This window comes from Sebastes fasciatus, chromosome 24, assembly GCF_043250625.1.
Source record: "Sebastes fasciatus isolate fSebFas1 chromosome 24, fSebFas1.pri, whole genome shotgun sequence".
In the NCBI taxonomy this organism is placed as follows: Eukaryota; Metazoa; Chordata; class Actinopteri; order Perciformes; family Sebastidae; genus Sebastes; species Sebastes fasciatus.
The window spans coordinates 4,271,108-4,298,519 of NC_133818.1; the positions used below are offsets into that span (position 1 = coordinate 4,271,108).

General features: G+C 42.6%; 1 protein-coding gene across 3 annotated transcripts; it reads left to right on the forward strand.

The window, feature by feature from the left end:
- Positions 1–26,687, forward strand: mbd5 (methyl-CpG binding domain protein 5). Of its 3 annotated transcripts, none has more exons than XM_074627666.1 (10): positions 1–97; positions 7,963–8,542; positions 10,159–10,261; positions 12,781–12,952; positions 13,258–15,624; positions 20,296–20,504; positions 20,586–21,704; positions 22,026–22,099; positions 22,230–22,308; positions 22,400–26,687. In XM_074627666.1, the coding sequence occupies exons 2-10, from the start codon at positions 8,430–8,432 to the stop codon at positions 22,460–22,462; spliced, it is 4,299 nt and encodes a 1,432-aa protein (XP_074483767.1). In that variant the 5' UTR covers positions 1–97; positions 7,963–8,429; the 3' UTR covers positions 22,463–26,687. The 3 variants fall into 3 exon arrangements, 2 of the variants coding, with proteins under 2 accessions (XP_074483767.1, XP_074483768.1); XM_074627667.1 differs by having other exon boundaries at positions 22,233–22,308; XR_012593047.1 differs by lacking the exons at positions 22,230–22,308; positions 22,400–26,687 and adding an exon at positions 21,824–21,920.
- Positions 26,688–27,412: the final 725 nt, after the last annotated feature.

Here is a 27,412-nt window from a genome sequence, read left to right on the forward strand (position 1 = left end):
CCTGCTCCGCGCATGCGCAGTGCGTCTCTCCATCATTCCCATCAGATCCCAGTGAGTGTAGGAGCACCAGCAGAGAGAAGAGAGACAACTATAATGGGTAGGTTTCTTCTTTATATCTTTATATTCTTTATTATTAACGCACATTAACACCGTTTCACCACCGGGGTGCATTCACCAGCATTACTGGCTGTTTACAGGTAGATTTGATGAAGATAATATATGTATATTAGTGCCTGAAAAGCGTCTCTCTTCTTCTTCTTCTCTGCAAACGCAACGGCTAGTTAGCTTAGCATTAGCTTAGCATGCTAAGCTAATGCTAAGCTAACACCGTGCTAGCTCGGCCTAGCTCGGCCTGCTTTGGCTCGAATACATAACTCAGGCCTAGCTGCTTTTTACTTCGACATTTATGAAGTCTGCATCTAGATAAAGGGTCCTTAAAGTGACCGACACCGGTTCTAGTTCGGCAATTAAATGCTAAACCGTTATTAGCTTAGCATAGCTAGCTCTCTAATTCATTAACGTTACAACAAGCTAGCATGCTAACTAGCCTGCTAGCATGCTAACCTAGCCAGCTCAGATGCATCAAAAAAGACTTGATTTCTCTTGTTTGCACGGTCTCTTTGTAAGTGTTATACGTTTATAAGAGTTTAAGCTGCTGTGTGATTAAAACACACAACATTTAACACCTTAATCTTGTTGTTAAAAGGTTAATAAAGCTTGCCACAGTTGGTTTAAAGCTAATTAAGCTAAGGTTGCTTTGGTAAATGTACACAAGCAATCCAGGTTTTTGGGGTGAAAAAGTCTTGTCATGTAGCAGGCTGCAGGTGCAGGACAGTATGGGTTAATTTACCACCTTTTTTACCAGCATTAAGCCAAACTCAGTGCAAGATTTAAAGGCTCTATGTTGGAGAATTAATGTCTGAAAGAGCAAGGGGTGGATGTGTTGTGGTCCAATGCATCAAAAAAGACTTGATTTCTCTTGTTTGCACGGTCACTTTATATAATAATAATATATAGCTGCTCTTTGATTAAAACACACAACATTCAACACCTTAAGCTTGCTGTTAAAAGGTTATTAAAGCTTGCCACAGTTGGCTAAAAAGCTAATTAAGCTAAGGTTGCTTTGGTAAATGTACACAAGCAATCCAGGTTTTTGGGGTGAAAAAGTCTTGTCATGTAGCTCAGCCAACTTGTCAACTTTTAAAGGCTGCAGCTGCAGGACAGTATGGCTAATTTACCACCTTTTTTACCAGCATTTAGCCAAACTCCAAGCAAGATTTAAAGGCTCTAGGTTGGAGAATTAATGGGTTTAATGTAGTCTGAAGGAGCAGGGGATGGTGGATGTGTTGTGGTTCACTGAGAGCTGCTGGACCATTCTGCTGTTGCACAGTTTGTCCTTTTTTATAATGCTCAGGTTTATATTACACAAACAACATATGACAGACCATGCTCTCTTGGCACTAAATGCTTTTATTAGAGATCCACCAATGCAGATATAAATGCACCAAAAAATGCTCCTGGGATGCATGATCATAAGTGGTCAGGGGACATTTGCGCCACCTTATATAGAGCATACTACATGACACACCTCCTAAACACTGTCTGCTCAAGGTGACATATAATGGCTTTGCTATACTCATAATGTATCTATGTGGCTGAACACAAATTTGTATTTCTTTCTGTTCAGCAGATAATAATAAAAAATGAGCACAAATCTGATCATAAATGGCCTGCTGTGTCCAATGCATCAAAAAGACTTGATTTCGCTTGTTTGCACGGTCACTTTATAAAGATGGAGTTTGCAGCTGCTCTGTGATTAAACACACAACATTTAACACCATGTGCATGTTGCTAAAAGGTTAATAAAGCTTGTGCACAGTTGGATAAAAAGCTAATTAAGCTCAGGTTGCTTTGGTAAATGTAGACAAGCAATCCAGTTTTTTGGGGGTGAAAAAGTCTCGTCATGTAGCTAAGCCAACTTGTCAACTTTTGAAGGCTTTTTGATCACTACAAAATATAAAGAGGATGCATTCATTTCACTGTAATATAACAAATATCAAACCACTTTAATGATACCAGGACATGAGAGAAAAGATAATGAGATGCACACAAATTACTTTGTCTGATCATATTCTTTAAAATTTAGACATTGAGAGAGAACATTTTCATTTACTTACTTTAGGACTGCAAATTCAGTTACTCAGGAACCTTTGGCTGCAGTTCCACTTGTCATTTTGATGAGATGTCTTATCTAAAACATTTCTTTCTTTCTGGGACTGCATTGCTGTACGTCTCCGTTGGCTTTATTTATGTCTTTTTCTGCATTAACTCTTGGTCCATACTGCTTGTATGAAGTTTGCAGCTGGATTGAGTCCAAACTCTGTAGGATTCCCATCACATGCAAGGCAGCCTTCTCCCAAAATATGTTTCCAATGGTGCTGCATCTTTTCCTCAATGTTATGTTGGGGAAAAAAAGGGAAATACTTATTAAAGATTTACCTTCCCAGATGCCACAAAATGTGTGATACTCGCACTATTTTTGCAGTCAAATCGCAGACATCAGTGACTCTGCAGTGACGTCAGGATTCATGTTACTATCCTTGTCGTTTATTGAGGACATATCTCTCCAACATCCCCTGCTGCAGGACAGTATGGCTAATTTACCACCTAAAGCTATAGCATTTAGCCAAACTCTGAGCAAGATTTAAAGGCTATATAGGTTGGAGAATTAATGGGTTTAATGTAGTCTAAAGGAGCAGGGGATGGTGGCTGTGTTGTGGTTCACTGAGAGCTGCTGGATCATTCTGCTGTTGCACAGTTTGTCCTTTTTTATAATGCTCAGGTTTATACTAAACATACAACATATGACAGACCCTGCTCTCTTGGCACTAAATGCATTTATAGAGATCCACCAATGCAGATATAAATGCACCAAAAATGCCCTGGGTTGTTTGGGTGAAAAAGTCTTGTCATGTAGCTAGCCAACTTGTCAACTTTTGAAGGCTGCTGCTGCAGGACAGTATGGGTTAATTTACCACCTAAAGCTATAGCATTTAGCCAAACTCCGAGCAAAATTTAAAGGCTATAGGTTGGAGAATTAATGGGTTTAATGTAGTCTGAATTCCACCTGAAAATATCAGGTTATTGCCAGTTTTTTGGTGTGTAAGTGGTCTACTGGGAGCAGTACAAACAACATGTGACAGACCCTGCTCTCTTGGCACTGAATGCATTTATAGAGATCCACCAATGCAGATATAAATGCACCAAAAAATGCTCCTGGGATGCATGCTCATACGTGGTCAGGGACATTTGCGCCACCATATATAGAGCATACTACATGACACACCTCCCAAACACTGTCTGCTCAAGGTGACATGTAATACTATACCGCTATACTCATAATTTACCTGTGTGGCTGAACACAAATTTGTATTTTTTCTGTTCGGCAGATAATAATAATAAAAAATGAGCACAAATCTGATCATAAAAGGCCTGAAATAAATTCTTGGTGTCAGCAACTAAATATGTAGTGTTTAGTGTGTGACAAATTAACCAGACCTTAAATCACATTAAGGCAGCACAGCTGTGAGGCACATTTAGGGTCAACATATTTTTATTAGGACTGTCAATCGATTCAAATATAATATATTTTTCATCTGTTCAAAATGTACCTTAAAGGGAGATTAAACACTCAAGTAATTGTTTCAGATTTTCTTCATATTCATGCTGGTTTTGTAGAATTCAAGCAAGTCATGGTTAACAAGTTGTGTAATAGTGATGCTCATTACTCAGAGAGGTTGGAAGGAGATATACGTTATTATATTATTATTATAGATATACGCGTTATTATCACGTTAACTTTGACAGCCCTAGTTTTTATCTACGTATACGTCTTTTAAGGTTGTACTGGACTGATTTTACAGCTAATCTCCCCTGTTTCAGTGCCGCTGCTGCACTACTGTTAACATTAGTTTTAATTATGTATTGGCGTACATCCCCTCAGGTTTATTAGTGCCACGCTGTTGAGCGTTTTTCTCTCTCTACCATGGCTCTGTTCCCAAACAAATTAAAACATGATACAGCATGCGTATGATATGCGTTACGTCATTTTGCATGCGTAACTGTCGGAAAGCATCAATACAGAGGAATCGATAGTCATGGAGGCATGATATGCCAAGAAATCGGACAACTGGGAACCGGTTCTCTATTCCCATCCGTGGCATTTTCCCTGCCTGCCAAAGTGGCGGATGACCTGACAATTTTACCTGCCACTGCCAACAATTTACCCACATTTGGAGGGTGGCGGGTGCTAATTTCAGACCCTGGGTATCAACATATTTTTATCTACGTCTTTTAAGGTTAGACTGGACTGATTTTACAGGTTATTTTGAAGGCTATCCTCTAGGGCTGTCCCGAAAGCTTCGGTGAGAAATATTTGAAGGTATTCGAAGCTTCGCGGCGTGGCGTTCTTCGGTCTGTCTGTCGCCATCTCCCCCATTTCAATGCCTAGGATAGCGCCTGTACACACACACACAGCTCTATACACAACAAACAGTAATATCTGTCTGAGAAAAACTAATAATAATGAATGTTGAAGATGAATAATGTGGGATTATTCCTTATTTCATGGGCTATTTTGGGATTTATACATTATTATTCCATACTTTATATAGTAAAAAAACCAAAAACCATAGCATTCGAATACTGATGTAGAGGTAGATTACCATGGCAACCGTTGAAGCTTCCCTACTATCCTCTCACCGTTATTGTTTCTAAATAGCTTTATTAATTTGGCAGTAGGTGTTACTACAATCATACAGTCCAAATGATGGTAAACTTTTGTCGTGTTCTCCTATAGACAGCATTTAAAGATGTCATGTGAATCACAAGTTGGCGGCGGGTAAAGTTTACCAGCTGCTGTACCACCTCGTAGATACAAATGTTTTTTTCGTGTCCTGGTCAGGATGAGTCAAGACAATTAGATTGTGGTTTGAAAAGACCTTTGTTACAGGCAAATTAAAGCTCCCTTGATCACTACAAAATATAAAGAGGATGCATTCATTTCACTGTAATATAACAAATATCAAACCACTTTAATGTTACCAGTACACGAGAGAAAGATAATGAGATGCACACATGCTACTTTGTCTGATCATATTCTTTAAAATTTAGACATTGAGAGAGAACATTTTCATTTACTTAAGCTGCCATCCTTAATGGACTGCAAATTCAGTTACTCAGGAACCTTTGGCTGCAGTTCCACTTGTCATTTTGATGAGATTTCTTATCTAAAACATTTTTTTCTTTCTGGGACTGCATTGCTGTACGTCTCCGCTGGCTTTATTTATGTCCTTTTCTGCATTAACTCTTGGTCCATACTGCTTGTATGAAGTTTGCAGCTGGATTGAGTCCAAACTCTGTAGGATTCCCATCACATGCAAGGCAGCTTTCCCACAAAATATGTTTCCAATGGTGCTGCATCTTTTCCTCAACATTATGTTGGGGAAAAAAAGGGAAATACTTATTAAAGATTTACCTTCCGAGATGCAACAAAATGTGTGATACTTGCACTATTTTTGCAGTCAAATTGCAGACGTCAGTGACTCTGCAGTGACGTCAGGATTCATGTTACTATCCTTGTCGTTTATTGAGGACATTCCTCCCCAACATCATTTCTGATGGAAAAACAACAGCACACGTTAAGGACAATATAGGATTAAATTCAGGGTCCACTTCCATATTTATTTCCTGCTTTTTTTCCTTTTTGTTGACACAATTTCCCTTTTTTATTCTTGCAGTGATTGCAGAGCGTCTTCAAATGATTGTACATTTTGAACAGATAAAAAATGTGATTAATTTGCGATTAATCACGATTAAATATGGACAGTCATGCGATTTATCACGATTAAATACTTTAATCGATTGACAGCCTTAGTTTGAATTATATTACCCACAATAACTGACATTCTTTCATTCACTTTGCTATAATATGAAGCTTATAAACATGAGTTACATCAGGACAACTTGTATTTTGCTGTGTCTACGTCTTTTCTAGGAAGACAACTGACAGTTTTTCCTCAACTTCCTTAACGTTGTCTTCATGCAAGCAATCTATACCGGCATAAACAACTTGCAGGAGAAAACCCAAGCTGATGAATCGCAGTTTTGTGTCGCCCACGTGGTATATCTGTAGCCGTTGTAGCCCTGACAGTTACATTTTTGAGGAGGATGCTAGCTACCGCAGCTATGTCGTAACCTGTTAACGCACCACTAAAACACAGTTTAAGCTGCTCCACTTTCATGGCTTTAAACTGCTAAGCAACCACAAGAAAGTCAAGGTTGTCACTCTTTAATACATTTAAAAAATCCACCTTTCCAGTGCTCTAATAATTGAATTCACTTTGCATTTCTGGTACCCGCAATGCCCTGAGTTCGACCACCTCTCTGTCCTTCCTCGCTGTCTCTGCGTCTCCTTCTTGTTGCTGTGAACAATAAATGTGAAAAGGCCAAGAACATAATCTTAAAAAAGATCAGCCTGCAGTAAAAGGTTACAGATTAGCAGGTACCATCTGTAATTTGGATGTGGTATTTCTTGAGAGAGTCAGGAAATGGTGGGGAGAGATGGGCAGTAAAATGGTGAGAGATTTAAATATGTGCTTTCACATTAGCAAGGTGGTAGATTTAGATGCTTTTGCTTTACCAAAGGTTAAGATGAAAACATTTGGCTGTGGCATCTATGTAATTTTTAATCAAAATGTCTGGTTTGAATCTGGTCCAGGACTTTTGCTGCACATCTGATTTGAACAAACAAAAAAAGCCAAAATACCAAAGTGAAACCTTAAAAATAGAGGTTAAACATGCGTCACAGCCGGAGATGTCCTCTGCACGAAGCACTTGTTGGAAAAAATTATGTTTTTTCCTCCAGTGTGAACACAACAATAGAAATAAAGGTTTTCTCTGCGTTTTCTAAACATGGTGCTCTGGGAAATGAGATTTTAACGATCTCTGATAGGACACTACGCACCTCTCCTGAGATGATGAGGTGCGTCTGTTGCTGCTGCTGCGTATTTCCAGATAAACAGCTGCCTCATTTTTACTGTGCCACGGGTATACCTCCCTCTCTCTTCCTCTGTGGTGGTGGTGTCACTGGGTTCGGTCTCAGCGGCTCACAGGGCAGTTATGAGTCAGCAGCACCGGCGGCTGAGAGGAGGCTTTGCATGGAGCGCCATCACTCACGTACAGAGATTTACCAGCTTTGATGGGGCTTCTACCACTGTTTGAAATGCACTGTCTGAGAGACGGGGAAAACTGACAATAATGCCGTTTTTGTTTTCTATCCATAGCGTCATATTTTGATGATACAATGACAACAAGTCTGACCTCTACATTGGTCATAACAATTTTGACTTTAAACCTGCAATATTTGTATCATGATGTGAAGCAGGTCAGTATTTTTGCCCATTAATACGTTTTTGTTTAATTGGTGTTGGATATAAAGACTGGTCTGGTGCTGATCTTTTAGTTTATTCTAAAACATTGTACTTTGGGTCACCAAAACATATACAAATTTATGAATATAAATATACAGATTTTGCTGTGATTTAATTGCAATAAACAGATTAAAAGGATGCCGAAATAATTAAACGGGCGGGCTTTGGTGGACAATCTTGCATTTTTTTGCCGCAGCCCTCTGCATTTATTTAGTTTTAGTTGACTTGTATCTCCGTCATTGTATTAAAACATTTAAAAATATCTTTTCCAGCAATTATTTAGCATTTTTCCTTTCAACAGGACAATGGACATAATTGGTTGTAAATGAAAACACTGGTGTCAGAAATTGAAGGGGCTTTTATGCCATTTATGTCTTCCATTCCCAGAGCAGATTAAATTATAGATTTACTCATGCAAAGCAAATGGATCGCATCGACCATTAATTCATTCCTCTTCTGTTCTGCCTCACAGGAACCATGGGAATACCACTACCCATCTGCGTTTGGGAACCAATATGTTGAACACACTCTACTTGTCCGACTGAGGGACTGAATCCTGGGCGGCAAAAGACAAATGGTAAAAAATTAAGACTTTCTTGTGAAAGCACAGATCCAAACATTTTCAGCCAGCATCTTCCTGAGTCGGTGGCTCTGAATGACAAGATGCATTAATGGACGTCCACGCACCATTCAGCGCCGTAGCCATGAAGCAGCTGAAAGGGTAGGGTCTGCCGTGAGCTCGCCTCACCCTACCCGACCACCCACCCGTCAGCTCTACCTGAGAGCAAACATTGAAGCATAACCCTGCAGCTCTACCCAACCATCCCATCTCCTCCTCCACCACGGCTTTGGAAGACGAACATGACGTGCATTGCGAAGACGCTGGTTGATGTCTGATATATATACCTCTGAGGTGTCGAGCGTAAAACCAGTGGAGCAATGAATGGCGGAAAGGACTGTGAGGCGGGAGATGAGAGGCAGGCCTTCCCTGTCCAGGTCCCCATTGGCTGGCAGCGCAAGCCGGACCACGGTGGCGGGGTCGTATACATAAGGTAAGAAAAACTAAATTTCTGGTATCGTGACATCCCTTGTGCATAATGTGGCTATAAGTAGATGGGTTCAGTTATAGAAATCATGTAATATATCAATAGTGAACATCAGGTTTTGTTGTAGGTCTGAGCGCCCAGCAGGTTCGTTTACTGTCCACTCATCTCTAATTGATTGGCTCAGCAGGAGGTGAACAGAAACACGGTGACTTGTTGAGAATGTAGCTTGCTCTAGTGAAGCTGCAGCGTTTTTGGCATCTAGTCGCTGTAGAAATCTCTTAAACTTATTGTTTTTTGGGAGGCTGCTGGTAACATTGCAATAAGTGATCCCTCGACACAGGTAAACTGCAGCCCTCATGTTCGCTTGGATGGGAAACACCAAATTCTGGTAAATTTCACAACGCCTCCTTCAAGAAATCATTCGTTTACAAAATCCAGTCATCTTGTGCAACCGAGGCTTTGACTAATGGGTTGGATCCCTCACCAGTCATCGTGTTATGAAGACTGGAAGTTGGTGTCCTTCCCAGCATACGAACACCAGCGCGGGTATTTACCAGCCACAATGAACTAAAGCAGTTGGCTGGTGTCAGGTTTATTTTGGGTGTTGGAAAGAATCCTGTCTACTTCTGTGACCGTGGCCTGATACTGTCACCGCCGCCGCACTCTTGTATTTGCTTCATGTTCTTTTACATTTAAAGTGTGCGTTTGCTGCAGGGATGTGCAACTGTAGATCCTCACAGGGGATATTTTCACAGCAGCTGTGGTTGATGATTCAGTGCCAACTTATCAGTGTTTGATAGCATCAACCAATAGTACATACTGTTCTTCTTTAATTGGTACGATGTATTTTTCTGATTTTCCCTTTCATTTCTTGTGGCTTTATTGCAGCTGTGACTACTTTTAGTCCTTCAATAAATCCTGGTTTTACAGGCATGAATTGGGTAAAAAAAACACAACAATAGCATAAGTGGTATATTATTGTTTGGTTTATTTTGATAATGTTTGTTTGTCTCCTACTAGTAAAAAAGTGTCTCCATGTAGATAAATAAATACACAAATAATAGGAAGACATTTGCATGCATGCCTCAGCTGCTGCCTGCTCTCACTCAGGAGAGTGTGTCTAAGAGAAGGAGTCTCGTGCCGGAGGCTTAAAAACATGACAATTAATATTTATACTCGATGTTGGCGATATAGTCAACAAGCCGCAATACATTGAGTATATTCGATATATCGCCCTACTTTCAATTATTGTTTTTACTTCATATGGACAGAAGAATCCCACTGTGGAGTGGGAGGATTTTACGGTTTGATTTCATGGTTGCAAGCCTGTAAAACCTGCAGCAAAACCTGCCTGAAGGAGCTGCTAAACGTGTCTGTCAATGGAGCATTTCAGTGTGCAACGGTTTCTTTTCATCCTCTGAGTCAGGAATAAAATCGTGGTGGGAGAACTAAACTCTTGTAATGTTTATGCACACAGATGTTCAGTTAAATGCCAAATATTGTTGAGAACTTCAGTCTAAACCCCATTTTAAACAATACAATGCTGCAACATATAATATGATAGGAGGAGTATTTGTGCTGTGGAGCTCCATCAGCCTAACATGGTTGTTTTCTGTGTGCAGTCCCAGTGGCTCGGTGCTGTCCAGCTTGGAGCAGGTGAAGACCTACCTGCTGACAGATGGAACCTGCAAATGCGGCCTGGAGTGCCCACTCATCCTCCACAAGGTAATTTTTTGTCCTGATTCATTTAAAACACAGCAGGTCGGGCGCAGATTTTACAGCTGCCTCTTCACTGGACTCCAGAAGATATCCTGATTAAAGATTAAGATGGAAGTCCCAATCGGAAAATGAAATTAAAATGCTGTTGTCCAAAAATTACAGCTAAACAAGGAGATTAAAAACAGTCAATCAAACCTAAACTTATCTTTTGTTTTTTTTGTATATTCCCTCTTTTTTTATGCCTAGCCGTGGCCGGAGGCATTTGGTTGTACGTCCAGGTTACGGGTAGGATAAAACAATGAAGTGATGACATTTTGGACAGACATGGATGTGAACTGCAACTTGACTGGTTGGCGGAGGCATACAACTGTGAGGTGGTAATTCTAGCTACTCTTGGAGGAGAAGTAAAAGTCAGTGAAGACATTAGATATGGAGGACGGAACCTGCCAAAATCGAAAGTAAATGAATAATAAATAAATAAATGACTCGATAAATAAATATGTAGTTAAATGCAGCAAAAATGATATTAAAATTAAATGTAGCCATTAATTAATTGAGAAATGTGATATAAATTGATATTTCTGTTTTAATTTGCTTCTTTATTTATTTATCTTTCTATTAATTACCTTATTTATTGACTCTTCTGTTTGATTTTCCTTTTTTATTTATTCATGCATTTATTTTTATACATTTTTGTATTTATTTGTTAATTTTTGCATTTATTTTTAATTTATTCATTCATTTTTTTAAATTTATTTTTGCACTTAATTTAATTTCTTTGCACATTTCTTTATGCATTTCTGCCTCACTATGCATATGAAATAAAATAAATGCAAAAAGTAAAAATGAATGCAAAGATTAATAAAAAAATAGATACATAAATAAATAAACAGAAGGGTAAAAAAAATAAGGGAATTAATACAAAGATAAATAAATAAAGAAGCAAATTAAAACAAATATCAATTTGTCACATTTTATCAATTAATTCATGGCTACATTTATTTTTAATATTATATTTGCTACATTTAATTACATATTTATTTATTTATTTATTTATTGAGTCATTTATTTATTCATTTATTTTTGACAGTCCTCCATAATTACAGGCTTGGTTGTGCTGGGGTTTTAACCAATCGGTCATTTTCTGTACACTTTGCTTTAATTTCCATCTATGCCAGATGTTTAATTGATCGTACTAAGTGAACACAAATGGGAAAACATTATATTTAACATTTCATGAGCCTCGTACGATTTTAAGGTTTGTTAATTTTAACAGTTAATTTATTTTGCAAGAATTAAAGGCCATCTAACTGTTTGTTGCTTTTGGTAATTGCTTGTAAAAATTGACTGGAGCAGCTGTTGTGACGGGTGATCAGGAACTTTTCCACTTATTACAGATTTGCTGCAAGTCACTGAGAATGAGTGTTCGCTAAATGCCTCTTCAGACTACATGATATTTTAATTCTTGACGTGTCTTCGCCTCAAGATAGGACACTTATTTGACATTCGATACGGCGGCTAGGAAGGAGGAAAGGGATAGAGGAATGAAGTAAACATGTCTGTGAGGAGGAAACGGTGTCGCACCAGTCAAACCAAGGTGAAAACAACTTCTGACAGGCTGTTGTTAAAGTGATGCTTGTTGAAATGGTCTTTTGAGTATCAAAAAGTAACCCTGTCAGCTTGAAAGGTGGCTGTAAAAAGTTTGTAGTTTTGTCCTTCATGGAGTGCAGTGGCTGTGGTCAGCTTGAATTAAAGTCACTTACAATGAATTCCAACAGTTACCAGTTTTCATGGTGGAAAAAAGAGTATAAAAAATGTCCAGAGAAACCTCTCAAACCTGCCGGCAGCATAATCTACCTCCTTTCATATGCTCAGCATGTATGAAATAAATTCAAGCTGACCACCTCCACTGATCTCTGTGAAGGTCCAACCTACAAATGTCGGGGAGTCGTGAGGCATCCACTGTATCACATTACACGGGGTAATCCGACCGATTATCCTTCTTGAAGCTAAATTTGTCCCCAACTCACCACGTCTGTCGGATCAGGACATTATCAGGCTGATATCGTCTCGTCTGGGAAAACGTTGAGGTCTCTGCTCTATTATTTATGTTTAATAAAACAGATGTAAACCCCCCCAAACCTAAAAGATTTTCCTCCATCCCCTTTTCCACGTGCCCCTAAATTGTCTTCTGTCGACAGAAAGCAGTTTATTCACATTACAGTCTGTACTGTTAAAGAAATAGTTCAGATTTTTTTTAAGTGGGATTGTATGAGGTACATATCCATAGTCGGTGTATTACCTACAGTAGATGGTGGTCCGCACAGAAGCAAAGCAATGTACTCGTACACATCTTTGTGTATAATTTTTGACCATCTTGCTCCTCCTTCCACTACCAGGTAGAAATCTCCTTTTAAAGAATGGTGCAAAGAATGAAACCTAAAGTTATGGCAAGACTTGTAGGAGCGTGACCAAAATAATTAAAAAAAATTTACATGTTCAAATCCCCGGTCTTCTTCCTCTAGGTGTTCAACTTCGACCCAGGGGCGGCGGTCAAGCAGAGGACAGCGGAGGATGTGAAAGCAGATGAAGACGTCACCAAACTCTGCATTCACAAGAGGAAGCTTCTGGCGGTGGCCACGCTGCACAGGAGCATGGGAACGCACCCACCTCTGACGCTGACCAGTCCAGGAGGAGGTACAAGTAAATCCAGTTGTTTCAACGCAATGTTTTTTTTGATGGCAGCCTTTAGACACATATATGCAGAGGTAAACTGGTTGCTGGTGCTCCTATCTGCAGTAGCTTTGTATTTGTTTCTGCTGAAAGAAACGCCAGCAACCAGCCAAATGTTGGTGAAATTTGTCTGGTAGTTTTGTCCACAAAATCTTTTTCAAGTCAAGCAGTTTATTTAAGCACTGATATTAACAAATTTGCCATTTTTATGTTTTTTGTCCAAGGTGTTGGTATTGATTTAACTCAAGTGTGCTTTTTTTGGCCTCAAGGTACATCATCTGTGGTCACCGCGCATTCCACGTCTCAACGAGCAATAAGGACTAAACCCCACGACGGCCTGCCCAACGCTGTCGGCCCTTTCAAGATGATGATGGTAGCTGGACAGCAGCAGCAGAGGCTGTATCCACCCCAGGAGACAGGTGGAGTCCAGCATCCAGAGCTCTACTCTGGGTACTCCAGGCCCCAGAGGATGGGCAGTGGGGAACCAGGCCCCAAATCCCCTTACCGGGTTGGGTATGGAGGCATGCTGAGCCCACCTCCCTCCAGTATTAAGCTGTATGGAGATGGCTCACAGTCTCCCAGCGCGGACACTCTGGGCAGCCCTGACGGCTTTCCAAGGACCAATCCTTGTGGGTTTCCAGGAGCCGGCAGTCCTGGCTCAGCCTCCATCCATGGGAACTCTAGGACGCCTCTTTCCCCACACAGTGTAATGCTTCATGGCTCCCCTGCGGGCCAGCCATCTTGCGCCATGACAGGGAGGACTAGCACGCCCCTCTCCCCCACGGCCACTGCCAAAAGCCCTGTCATGAACATGAACATGCCTCGGGGGAACTTCCCCCCTGGTATGGATATGCCCCGTGCAGCGTTTCACCATAAAACACAGCCCCCTGTGCATTCCGTACCGCCGCCTCCATCCATACCACCATCCTGTGCCCTTCAGAAAAGGCAGTTGACCTCCGAAAAAGACCCATTAGGCATCCTGGACCCCATCCCCAGCAAAGTCGGCCAGCCCCCCACCAACGCCCCAAACCCCTCCAGCTTCCAGCCTAACATCCACTCTCAGGTACAAATGATGAATGTAAACATCCCCCCTCCCGCCATCGTTCCCTTGCCAAGCAACTTACCTTTACCCACATCGAAGTCTGGGCCTATGGGGCACGGCGGCCATGTTCAAAGGACTCAACAGGGTGGTCCGGCTTCCTCCATGTCCCCCTCCCCTGTCACCTCCCCTGTCCACATGGCGGGGCCTGTCCTGGCCAGAATGGAGGCCTCCCCTCATCGCTCACGCTCATCCTCCACCTCCTCTGACCACGGGAACTTTGCAATGCCCTCGGGGCACCAGGCCCCATGTGGCAACATGAAGGTCCCCCCTCGCTCCCCCAGGTCTGCCATGGGATCCCCAAGGCCAGCCATGCCCTCCAGCCCCTCCACCAACAAAACTGACCCGCACCACCAGTACAAAGACTCCCAGATGCTGCCCGGCATGGGGAACTCGATTGGAACGCAGCAGCACAGCAACCCCATGTACTCACCCACCTCTTCCTCCTCGTCGTCCTCTTCTCTGGCAACCCCCAGCGCTTCCCAGAAGGGCCACCCAGGACTCCTGGGGATGCCCCTCAACCAGATCCTCAACCAACAGAACGCCGCTTCCTTCCCCGCCAGCAGTCTCTTGTCAGCCGCAGCCAAAGCACAGCTAGCAAATCAAAATAAACTCAGCGCTGCTGGCAACAGCCCTGCTGGCATAACTGGTGGTGGTGGTGGTGGTGGTGGTATTGGGGCTGGTGGTGGAGGTAATGGAGGAGGTGGCGGACACCCCGGCTCTATGAGCGGCCCTCGAGGCATGGAGGGACACAGCACTTTAAACTCAATGCTCCCGCCAAACTCCACCATGCTGCTCAACACTCCCGAGGGCCAGAGCGGTCGGGCGGCTCTCAGAGACAAGCTCATGGCCCAGCAGAGGGACCCCATGCGCAAACGGAAGCAGTCATCGGGCAGCGCCGCTGTAAACCACGACAACAGCAACAACATGGTCTACAACATGCTTAACAAACGAGGCATGGGAGGACCCCACATGGCGGGGCCCAGCGCCACTGAGCAGCTGCGGAAAGTGGGCCGACTTGGAAACCTTCCCCCAAACACCTCCATGGCCCAGCTTCTCCAGTCCATGAGCTGCCAGAGCTCCCACAACCTGGCCGGGAGCAGCCATCGTCCGGGTCTCAGCCCCGGAGGATCTGCACAGCTGCACTACAACGACAGCACAGGTATGGTCCCCGGTGGCCCTCCGCAGAACCTCCTAGCTCAACAGAGGCTGCGGGGTCCAGGAGACGCCATGCAGCACTGCCAGAACATGGACGCCTCTGGGGGCCATCTGGGCTCTCGTACAGGCCAGTTCCCTGACATGATAGCCCAGATGCAGGCCTCCTCCATGAGTAACTGTGGGCCCATGGGGCCAGGAGGTGGACCAGTGGGCCCTGATGGCATGCCGCTGGGGCGCCCCCACGCTAACCCCCCACCGCTGTCCCATCCCGGCCCTCACCCCTCACAGCAGAACCTCCTTCACAGTATGGGGCGGACTAGCATGGTGGTGATGCCTCATGGAGGTGATGGGAGCTGTACACAGACCATCTCTGATACAGGTGAGACAGTTTATACGGATTCATGCGATAGTTTACCCATAATATGTACATGTGCTGTTCAACATTTAAATATTATAATAACATAATATGGCCTTGTTGAATACTCCATTCTGATTAGTCAATCACAGCGTTCTACGGTCTGTTATTTCTTTATAGCAGACCGTTGCTATGTATAACTGATCGTTGCTATGGGCGCAGTTCTGATGTCGGACTCTGGAGGACCGTTATTGTGTCATATTATTGATTTCTTACGTAAGTAGCCGTGTAATAAGCGGGATAATGTACAGATAGTGGGTCATTGTTGTGAAATAAACCCAGACAGGGCAATGTAAGACTTAATTGATTTGCTTCGGATGCCGCATCGCCCTGACTGGGTTTATTTCACAACAAAGACTGGCTCACTGTACGTTATCCATTACTGAGAAAATAAAGGCAGAAACCAGAGTAGCAACATAAATTAGAAATAATACTAAACAAATAAACCATCCTGGCGTTTTTTTCAATTATCAAAATAGTTGGTGATTTAATTTAATTGTTGACAATTAATTGATTAATCGTTGCAGCTCTAGATTTATATTCTCAGTGATTACTTAAATAATCCCACTACTTCCATTTATAAAAATCCTAAAAAGAATAATGGTTTGGTGACTGACCGTTCACTAACTAAGGCAGCCACAGTCCAAGCTGACCTCCCTCTGGCTGGAGGACGGTGTTGATCTCTTCCTCGTGATAAGCTGGATGAAGATGTGGTTCCTATGGTTATGAGCGAACTGAAACCAAAGGATTTAGGAGGTGATAGGCCTCGAGCCGAGACAGTCGGGCTCCTCCAGTATCTCCGAGCTAATGAGCAGGCCCCTCATCTTTGGAGGCTCGGCTAATTGTCAGTCAGCCAGTGTTTCTCTTTGTTTTATTTGTATGCTAGCATCAGTCAATGGTGTAAGAAGATGGAAATGGGATCTGGATCACGCTTTAAGGGAAGCAGGCCAGATAGGGCGCTCTAAAGAGCTTCTCGCAGCTAGCTGGTCGCTATAGTAACGATAGACCCTGAATAGGGACCAGAGTGGAGCCTTTGATGAGGGTTTAGGCTTGTGTGTGTGTTTGAATGTCTACTTGTGTATTACAGTGTGTGTGTTTATTTGTGCGCATATGAATGACTTTGTGTGTGACTGTATGTTTTTTGTGTGTGTGTGTACTCACATTGAAAGCACTGAAAGGACTAGATCTTGTTTTTTTCCTCTCCTGCTGGACTATGAGTTTATGTATTCAATGAGCGTCCGTGTGTCCTCATATGGTTTATAATGGAGATACCATCGAGGTCTGCTGCAGGCCACCTGTTCTCATCACCAGGTGTCCCGTTATTCTGTGTTTCTACCAAGTCAAGTCGGCGAAATTCAGGTGGTCCTGAAGGTCAGGAGGTAGAACATGACTGGATGTGACGCCGTGGCCTTAATTTGGACTTCATATTGAAGAATGAAAGAAAGCTTGACATGGCTGAAGCTGTTTGTAAACACAGCCATGGCAACGCTATATTTCGCATTATAATTGAACGTCTGACTCAACACCATATGGAGTTTAACACTGAAGAAGAACAGAGGCAACCTGTTGCCTCCTCCTGTTGCTTGTGTCTGTTTTTATATGTGTGCCTCTAATAAGGGCTGTCAAAGTTAAAGCGATAATAACGCGTTAACGCAAATTAGTTTCAACGCCACTAATTTCTTTAACGCATTAACGCAACTTATTTTTAGGGTGTAGCGGGCTAGAGGCAAGCTAGAGTGAAGATACTGGTATCATGTGAAACGACAAAACCCAAAGAACCCATTGCTAAATTTTGGCAAGGAAAAACTGGCATGTCCATTTTCAAAGGGGTCCCTTGACCTCTGACCTCCAGATGTGTGAATCTAAATGGGTTCTATGGGTACCCACGAGTCTCCCCTTTACAGACATGCCCACTTTATGATAATCACATGCAGTTTGGGGCAAGTCATAGTCAAGTCAGCACACTGACACACTGACAGCTGTTGTTGCCTGTTGGGCTGCAGTTTGCCATGTTATGATTGGAGCATATTGTTTTATGCTAAATGCAGTACCTGTGAGGGTTTCTGGATCAATATCTGTCATTGTTTTGTGTTGTTAATTGATTTACAATAATAAATATATACATACATTTGCATAAAGTAGCATATTTGCCCACTCCCATGTTGATAAGAGTATTAAATACCTGACAAATCTCCCTCTAAGGTACATTTTGAACGGATTAAAAATGTGCAATTCATTTGAGATTAATCATGATTAACTATGGACAATCATGCGATTAAATATTTTAATTGATTGACAACCCTAAAACAAACATAATATTATTTTAATCACGTTACTAATGCAAAACACCTTGGATTGTGCGCCGTGACGCTGTCGGCACAGGTTGCTGATGTTGGCTCCTTTTTAATTTGCCAGAAGCCGGAAATCGACCCAACTCTAGTTGCCGGCCTTGGCTTGGCACTAAATTGCGCACGACCTGTCAGACACTAGTGGCTCCGTTAGTCCGGTTGTAAGCATTATGTTAATCACGTTTTCATATTGCTTATTACTAATGCAATACAAGTTGGACTTGGCGCCATGACGGCATGGGCACAGGTTGCTGATGTAGGCTACTTTTTGGAGATGCTAAATGTGAGATTGGGAGCGTTTCTGTTGCTGTTGCACGGCTCTCAACATGGTGACGGCTGAGCTGGCGGCTCGTAGCTAACAACGCTTACAGTGAAAACAACGGCATCAGTACTGACAGAGTTAGCAGTGTTAACTTGAGGGCGAACCAGAGGGTGGGTGCTACACTTCCGCAACAGCGTTATCAGCTGTAACCGCTCTATGAGAGCAGTGCAGTCATCTCTGCTCAGGTAGACAATACTCCTCTATATCTTTACGTTGCATATATATATATATAATAGTTGTTTGCTGCTATATTGCTGCTCTGGATATCAAATTTAGCATCTTTAATTTGCCAGAAGGTGTCATAATGTCATGACAAATCCTGGTTCAGCTCGTACACCAGATCGGAAAAAACTCTAGCCCCTAACGGTCCAAAACTCATCAGTGTTTTTTTAAACAAACAAAGAAATGTCACAGATACGGTGAATACAGTGAATTGGCTCACCTCAGCCCCCACTGTTTAGGGGGCCATGGTGGTAAAAGCACACAAGCACTCCCAGGCTCTGGTATAAAAGAATATTCTGTCACCAAATGGCAGATGTTATGCCTCTGAGTAGCTGCGTTGATTTCCCCGTACTTGAAGCTAATTTGGATAACATGTTAGAGATCTTAAGAGCACTGAAAGCTCTTTGAAAGTGGCTTTTTAGCATTAGCCTCTAGCCATCTGTTTCTAGACAGCTAGCGAGCTTTGAACCCCCCCTCTCCACTCATGCCATCAACAAATACTCCAAAGTTCATTGTAAACCCCCCCAGACCTCCTGCCACCCAGCTGACCGCCCCCCCCATCCCCCAGCAGAATAAAATCACACCACCGACCCTCGTAACCCCCCCTCATCCACTCCCCCAACAAGCTTCCTGGCAGTGGACAGCACCACCAATCATCACTCGGTTCCCATGGCAACCTCCCCCGGCAACAGCCGTCACTATATCATAGCGGTAGCGGAGGATGTGGGGAGGACGGGGGAGGGGGTTGGCCGAGTCGTGGCTCTCAGCGTTGGAGAGGGGAAGAAAGAAAAGAGGAGAGAAAAAAATGGAGAACACACACAGCTGCCCTTCAGCTACGTAGCATCGCACCAGCTGCTCCAGTCGTCCTCGCACACACACACACAAAACACGGCGCTAGGCCTCGGAGATTCTGTATTTGCTCCGGCTTTGTCTGCGTAACATTGCTGCCGGGCTTTCTCTTCATTCATTGATACATCTGTGGCCTTGATATATTTTGTTCATGCTCTGTCCTTGAACGCTTTGCTAACTGGTCTGTCTGGACCACGCAGCGCGTCCATCTGTTAGTGCAACAGATTGTTAATATGCAACTTTTTCTTTTATTCCTAAAGTCTTGCCCAGTTTTGCCATTCATTCTCCTGGTTTCCTGTGTATTGAATTTATTTGTGCCGCCCACTCAAATAGATCTGCTTCCTCACAACAAGATGTTTCTGGTATTTTGGTATTTATAAAGAAAGATGAAAAATGGAAATGCAGTGGATAATGCAGGGTATTTGCAAAGTTTGTGCATTGATGTGTGATAATATCAAGTTGGGAAAGTAATTGTTAAGTCCTGCCCCTCAAACGCAGACTGGCCAATCATAGCGTAGCATCGGCCAGCTCTGACCTCATGCAATCTCCTCAGATTTGATTTATTTTCAGGCTGGTTTTGTGGAGCTAGTCATGGTTAAACGTTGTGTAATAGTGAAACTTGTTACCCCGAAACGTTAGAAGGACATATACTGCTTTCTCGTTTTTCCAAAAAATAGTGTGTGCAGTTAGTGTCAGTGTGGGCGCCATGGTAGCTCTGACGGCGTTGACGGAGTAGCAGCGGGGGGCGAGGCTTAGCGAAAGGTCAATAAAATAATTGTCCTGTGAGAAACACTGGATGCAAGTCATTGGAAGCATACTTTTCAAGCACAAAGGGATGATATCATTGCTGTGCTCCTGTCCATTTTGACTTTTATTGTCCCAATGGTTTTGCAGGAAACCCCTCATCCCTTGGCTGTGGTATGGGCGGCCTGCAGCCACACGTCAACGCCGGCGGAGGTCAGATGTACCAGCAGCAGGTCCACCAGGGCATGCAGCAGGGCGTGGCCTCCCACCCAGCCTACCAGGGGCAGCAGCACTTCTCTGATAACCCACCCTACTCAGACAGCAACAACGCCATGGCCTGCCTCTACCAGAACTACCAGGTAGGAGGATATATTTTGATCTCTATAGCATTTCATAAAAACATTTGTCACCATGTTGTGACCTTGCTGTTGTGTCCACAGCCGGGGATGTTGTCTCACCCACAGTTCAGGGAGGGGCAGCAGCCCCAGGGAGACGGGCTTCCAGCGGGAACACCTGGCGGTGACAGGGGAGGCCCGGAGTCGGTGGACGCCATCTACAGAGCCGTGGTGGACGCCGCCAGCAAGGGCATGCACGTTACCATAACCACCACAGTGAGCGGGACCACACAGGCGAGCCCGGTGCCCGCCCTCAGCGCCATGAGTGCCTTCACTGCCTCGATAGGGGAGCCGGTCAACCTCCCCCAAGCGGTCAGCACAGTCCTGCACAGGCACCAGGAGGAGGAGGCGTTACCGCAACAAGCCAGGCCGAGGCAGGTGAGGTCGGGTCGCGGTCAGAAGAACATGGATCCAGGGAAGAGCACTCCAGACAGGCCCGAGGCCAACGACTACTTCCGCTCTCCTGGCCGTGGGACTCCCAGGGGGCAGTGGGACGGCGAGCACGGAGGAGGCTTCGATGCTCACAGCAACAACAGCGCCTGGGGTGGCGAGGAGTTTCTGGAGTGCTCCACCCAAGTGAGGAGTAGTCCCTGCATGGAGCGACCCGCCAGCCTGGCCCCCGCCCCACCCTGCCCCACCGAGGGGTCCAACGACCACGGGCTCGTCATGTCGCACGATAAGGCCTTCCTCGATGACGCCTATCGCTTCAACAACTGCAACCGGACACCTGCTAACTACAAAGAGCGCCTGGAGCAGACGGTGGAGCGCTGCGTCCACATCAACGGCGCCACCTCCCACTTCAACACCCGGTGTTACGGAGACGTCCTGGGCCCTCCACGGCAGGAGCTGACGGGGGACGACCAGTCGCCCAGCTCCTCCACCAGCCTGGAGGGCCCTCTGGCCACAGCCAAAGACTACAGCCACTACAACGGCCACTTCAACGGTATGGCGCCCAGCCCCTCGGACACAAAGAGCCTAAGCAGCGAGGAGGACCTGCGGCAACCGGACTCTCCGTCCTCGGAGCTGCTCCACTACCGGTCCAGGACCTTCAACATGGGAGAGCTGGTCTGGGGCCAGCTGAAGGGCTTCCCGCCTTGGCCCGCCAAGCTGGCCGGGGACGAACAAGTGCACAGCGCTGCTATGCAGCTACGGGAGCAGGCCAAGGTGAGGAACACGTCTGTGATCACCTGTCGTTACTTTACAAACCAACTTTTTACAGTGTCAGATGAGATGATAGCCAGAAAGAAAGATGACAGAATAAGTTTTATTTGACAGTAACCAAGTTTTCCACAGAAGGAAACACTGAAAAGTGAGAAGAAAACATGCAGAAAATGCAGCCAAATCAGAAGTTCAGAATAGAAGTCCTACTAATGCTGGCTGGTAGATAGTACAACAAATTCACCATCATTTTCTGGAGTTTGGTGGGACAATCTGCTACCAAACACGCTTGAATGTACTCAGATGTTTTGTCTTATCTCCGTCCAGGTGGAGCCAGAGAAGCTAAAAACACTAACTCACGACTTGGAGGCACTTGACCGAGCCGCCAAAAGAGGCCTGAAGTAAGTAAATCGACACACCGTGTTGTTGCTTCAGTAAATAATGAAGATTTGAAACTGAATGAGGTGTTAACATGGTTTCTGTCTTCATCATATTATTGCCTTAATAACATTAAACAATGTAAATGATCAGCAGACCGGGGAAACTGAATAATCACCTGGAAGCTGCTATCCACGAGGCCATGAGTGAGCTGGATAAGATGTCGGGCACAGTGAGTGTTTACACCTTTCTTGATCTCCACATGAAGTTTTGTTCATTTTGTTTTTCCTCCACCGACGATGTTTGTGTCTGTCTGCCCTCAGATCCCGTCGAGGGATCGTCAGGGGAAGCTCCCCAAGCCTAAGAGGAGGAAGATATCCAGATAACATTGAATGTGTCGGCCCAAGAACGTCCTCAAAGCCTTTCGGAGACGTCGTCCGTTCAGCCTTGATGCGATCTGAGCTCTCTAACAGGTGCTACACATGGACTCCGAGTGGTACATCCTTGTTCCATGACATCAACTTGACTTAATGACTGACCACAGAAGGTGCTGGAAAATCCAATCACCGATACAGTTTTAACTGTAGAGAAGAAAAAAAGAAAAAGTAGAGAAAAACATTGGTTGCGATTTGTCTACAGCTCACTGAATTAACTATTTTTTTCTAGTATAAGATAGTAAAACAAACAAAAAAAAAGCTACAAGCATTACCTTACATATTTAAGAAAAATAGACAGTCCAAATATTTCTGATACATTTTCAATATGTATATAGATAATCCTGAAATTTCACGCTATTAAGAATTGTATGTAAATATTGTACAATGTCATGTACAAGCATACCTAATGCACATTTTATCTTTTATTGTACAAAAACAAAGCAGAAGTGTACCAATGTCTTGGTTTATATTCAGAAGTGCGGTTGCATACGGCCGCATGCATAGGATAAATAAGAATACAGCCTAAAGCTTTTATATGATCTGAACTGTAAGACGTGCTGTTTTTGGTTTTGTAAGGGAACAGCAGTGGAACAGGCATGAGTATATGAGTTCTCCATTACGAACGTCACTTCACACCAGTTAAGTGTTCATTTGTATTGGGAAAAAAACGATAAAACAGAATGAACTTTACCAGCTGAAAGTGTTCAATGTTCCCTCAGCAGGGTGGGACGTGTTGGTGAATCTACATCTGCTCCACCGGTCACTCAAACAGGAAAATCATATTTACAGATCCAGTTTTGTGCTAAAAAAGTCTGGTTGGCAGGTGATTTATTTCTGGGTTTACCATTATTGTAACTGGCAGACGAAAGAAAGTTGGTTACCTGCCGTTTTTTTAGAAGGGAAAATCCACCCTCAGACACTTTTATGTTAAGTGTCATTTTTCGTTTGTTGCATTTCAGGAGTTTTGCAAAAAAAGTGTTGAATTAATTTACATTTTTGGGATAGATGATAGTGCTGCAACAATTTTGATAACCATTTGTCATATTTAAAGCAAAAACTGTGAAATAATTAAATGAAAAATGCCCTTTTAACCATTTTTGATCACATCCTCGGTCATATTGTGCACCTAAAACACATTACAAAATCTAATTCTTTGTATTTTTAAATCAAAATCTAATGTGTTTTTCTCTCGTAAAACAAAATATGACATGTGCTCACGTAAGCTAGTACTGGGGCTGCTTGATTATGGCAAAAATAATAATCATGATTATTTAACACGGTTACTCGTTGACTTTGGAAACATTATGCATTTAGAAAGAACATTTTCTCGCCTACATTTTAAATTTAAATGCATCAATCTGGTGAACTTTGAGAGCAAAATGAAGAGGTCCATGAAGAATTTTGTCCTGTAGGAAACAATTTGATCATAAAGTGGGCATGTCTGTAAAGGGGAGACTCGTGGGTACCCATAGAACCCATTTTCATTCACACATCTGGAGTACAGAGGTCAAGGGACCCCTTTGAAAATGACCATGACAGTTTTTCCTCGCCAAAATTTGGCGCAATTTCAGAGCATTATTTGACCTCCTTCCCGACAAGCTAGTATGACATGGTTTGTACCGATGGATTCATTAGGTTTTTTCTAGTTTCAGATAATACCAGTATCTTCACTCCAGCTTTGAAACAGAAAAGAATATCAATTAGCAGGTTAATTGATAATGAAAATAATCATCAGTTGCAGCCCAACTCAATGGCTACCTGGCTAGGAGCGATCCTGAATGCAACATGAAATCACCACTACGAGTGTCTTTGGGTGGATTTGTCCTTCATGTACAACCAGGAATCACAGGCTGCATTGATGAATTCTGTCATTTGGTTGTTGTGATTACGTTCTCGTGCTCGTTTGTACAGTGATTTTTATTTTCCATGACTGTAGTCGTTTTTTGCCACAACTATAGCTTTAGGTAGAGTAACCAACCTCCAGTCTAGAGTATCAACAGGAACACTAACTCAACAGCAAGTGGAAGCATTTAGGGGCCTTGTGTTATATTTTTGTTTTGCTTATTGATGTAAATTATTTATGTACAGTACTCCATATTTATTTTAAGCTTTACAAATATGCTAGATGGCAATAATACTACCAAGAGTTGAGAACTCAAGCCTTATATGTGTATATGTATGTTGTTTTTTTTAACAGTGAATATCATGTATTCATTACAAAGGTTATGTTCTCTTTTGATTTAAGAAGTGAGCGTTACAGATAACACGTTTCTCTTTAACAGCGAGGCTTTTTGTTACAGATCGGATGGATTTCAAGTCAGTTAAAGGAAGAATAACGTCTGCCTCCGAGACCATACTATTTATGAATATGCACATTGTGAAAAGGCAGACGGCGTGCGTTTATGTTGGTGATAAATGCAGTTTTAACACTACTAGCTAACAAATCATCACTTGATCAGTCTTAAAATCGACAGTATTGGGAACTCTGGATCAACACACACTCAGCTGCTCCTCCAGATTTATCAAGTGCAATATACCAATCGATGGCAAAGATCAACCGCTTAGAAACACTGCATCTCTGATTGTTTTGTTCAACATCTCCTCTGACGTGCTCAAAATGTTTCGTTTTCAGACGTCCTAACCTAAGAGCCATGAAGTAGTAATTTATTTGTAGCTTTACCTTTTTACATTTAACACACAGCTGTTACGCCCAGGCTCAAATCTCATTTAGTTTGATTTAATATCTCGCAAGGAATTCAACTAAAAATGTTTCTCACCTTAAAACCAAATAATACACTACAACATGAAAACACTACGACTGAAACATATCCACAACTTTTGGTTTTATAACCCCCAAATTGGGATTTGTGGCGATGAATCCCACAAATATAGAAGCGAAGTCCACCATGGGACCTTATTTCGGCGAGAGACAAATATATTTTTGATCCCGTTTACAACAAACTGAGACTTTCTTGATTTGCAAAATGATGTGTATGTGTGATTCATGATGTAATTCAAAAACATATTTGTGTCTCGTCATTGATTACCGTCATATTTTTCAGAAATAAGGTCCCATGATGTTTGAACGGAGGGGGCGTAACTTCTCCTCTCTGTGCTTAAGATTTATATCCTAAACGAGGAGCCTAAAAGTCAAACTATGAATTGCAGCCAAGCAAACAATTTCAACATTTCTTATTTTGTTCATGTGTACACACTTTTAAGTTGTACTGTATTTTCTAAAGAGATCATTTTTTTAAGTGTACACACTGAAGAATGCAAGGACATTTTTGAAAAAATTGTAGCAACAAAGCCTAAAAAATATCAGTATTTAAAGATAAATATCAGCAATTGTTATCAGATCATCCAAACACGTTGGTGCATCCTGTTTGAGGACGCAATTTCCAAAAGATTTGATGGCAACGCTGTGTTAAAATCTACTTAAAAACCTTTTCAAAATGTCTATTTTTCTCAGTGTGCACACTTTAAAGAACCTCAGAGTTTTTACTGTAATCTGTGGCGAGGAACCGTTTTCAAAATGTGACGTTAGGTGTCGAGAACACATGAGCTCTTTCGGTAAAGTTCATTCTGCCTCTTCCCCCTTCCTCCCCTGTTTTTTGTGCAATGACATGCAGGAACCCGGTCTCATGTTGGGAACCCATGTGTTATGGATCTGTTATATCAGTTTCATGTTATTTGTGGTCAAGAGTTCAAAGCATTTTTTGTGTTTGAGATGGTCTGTGCAGTCTATTTTTTTCCTCCTCCCGCCTGTGATTGTGTGTGTGTTGAGGTGTGAGTGTGAATTTTATTTTTTCTGCTCTTTGAATCTCATTTCTTCCTCCTCCATCTCCACCCTTTCATCGTCAGTATTTTATTTTTCAACTTGTAATTAAGTATATATTTTCTCACTAATATATACTTTACAAAAAATAGACTTGCGTGAAGTATGATGTGCACTTGATTGCTCTTTTCTTTTTTTGCATTAATGTGGGCTAGGGATAGTTTGTCAGAGTCCATTATTTTGAGATTGTTTGGACTTTTTTTAATGGTTTGATGTAAGCAGCATTTTTTTTGTAAATATTGTGAAACATTACAGGTCATGCAGTGATGTAACATTTTGAACAATGTTGCACAGATGTTTAAGATATTAAAAACATGGTCACTCTTACTTGAATAATCTGGCGTGTAACGTGTATTTGTTCCCTGTTTCTTCAGAAGATTTTTATTAAGCAAAAATAAGTTTAAAAAATAGTTTTTATTGGGTTAAAAATGTGATTAATCAAGTCTCAAAGTGTACAGTTAAAAACTGGTGTTTCTTGTTGCACACTGTCCTCTAGTGGAGCGTTTAAGACAGCATACTCCAGCTGGGAATTTTGAGAATTAAAGAATAAAAAGATAATAGTTGAAAATGTGACAAAAACACACTAATATAGGCAAGGCAAGGCAAGGCAGCTTTATTTGTATAGCACATTTCAACAACAGGGCAATTCAAAGTGCTTTACAGAAACATTCAAGAAATAATTAAAACAGTTATAAAAACATTAAAACCATTAAAGATTAGAAAATAAAAACAAGCTAAAAATAAAAGCTAGGATAGAAGCTAAAATTGCATAAAACTCAAAAGAGTAAAAGTTATAGTGCAGTGTCAGAATAAAAGGCACCCGCAAACAGGAACGTTTTAAGCTTTGTTTTAAAAGAAGTGAGAGTTGGAGCGGTCCTGCAGGTTTCTGGGAGCTTGTTCCAGATATTTGGTGCATAAAAACTGAACGCCGCTTCTGCATGTTTAGTTCTGACTCTGGGGACACTAAGCAGACCTGATCCAGATGACCTGAGAGGTCTGGATGGTTCATAACACAGCAGAAGATCAGAAATGTATTTTGGCCCTAAACCATTTAGTGCTTT

Excerpts from the sequence above, each read along its gene's own strand:
- mbd5 (XM_074627666.1), top strand. The coding sequence starts at position 8,430 with ATGAATGGCGGAAAGGACTGTGAGGCGGGAGATGAGAGGCAGGCCTTC. Across the intron at positions 10,262-12,780 it reads GCCCACTCATCCTCCACAAG|GTGTTCAACTTCGACCCAGG; the intron begins GTAATTTTTTGT and ends TTCTTCCTCTAG. Across the intron at positions 12,953-13,257 it reads GCTGACCAGTCCAGGAGGAG|GTACATCATCTGTGGTCACC; the intron begins GTACAAGTAAAT and ends TTTGGCCTCAAG.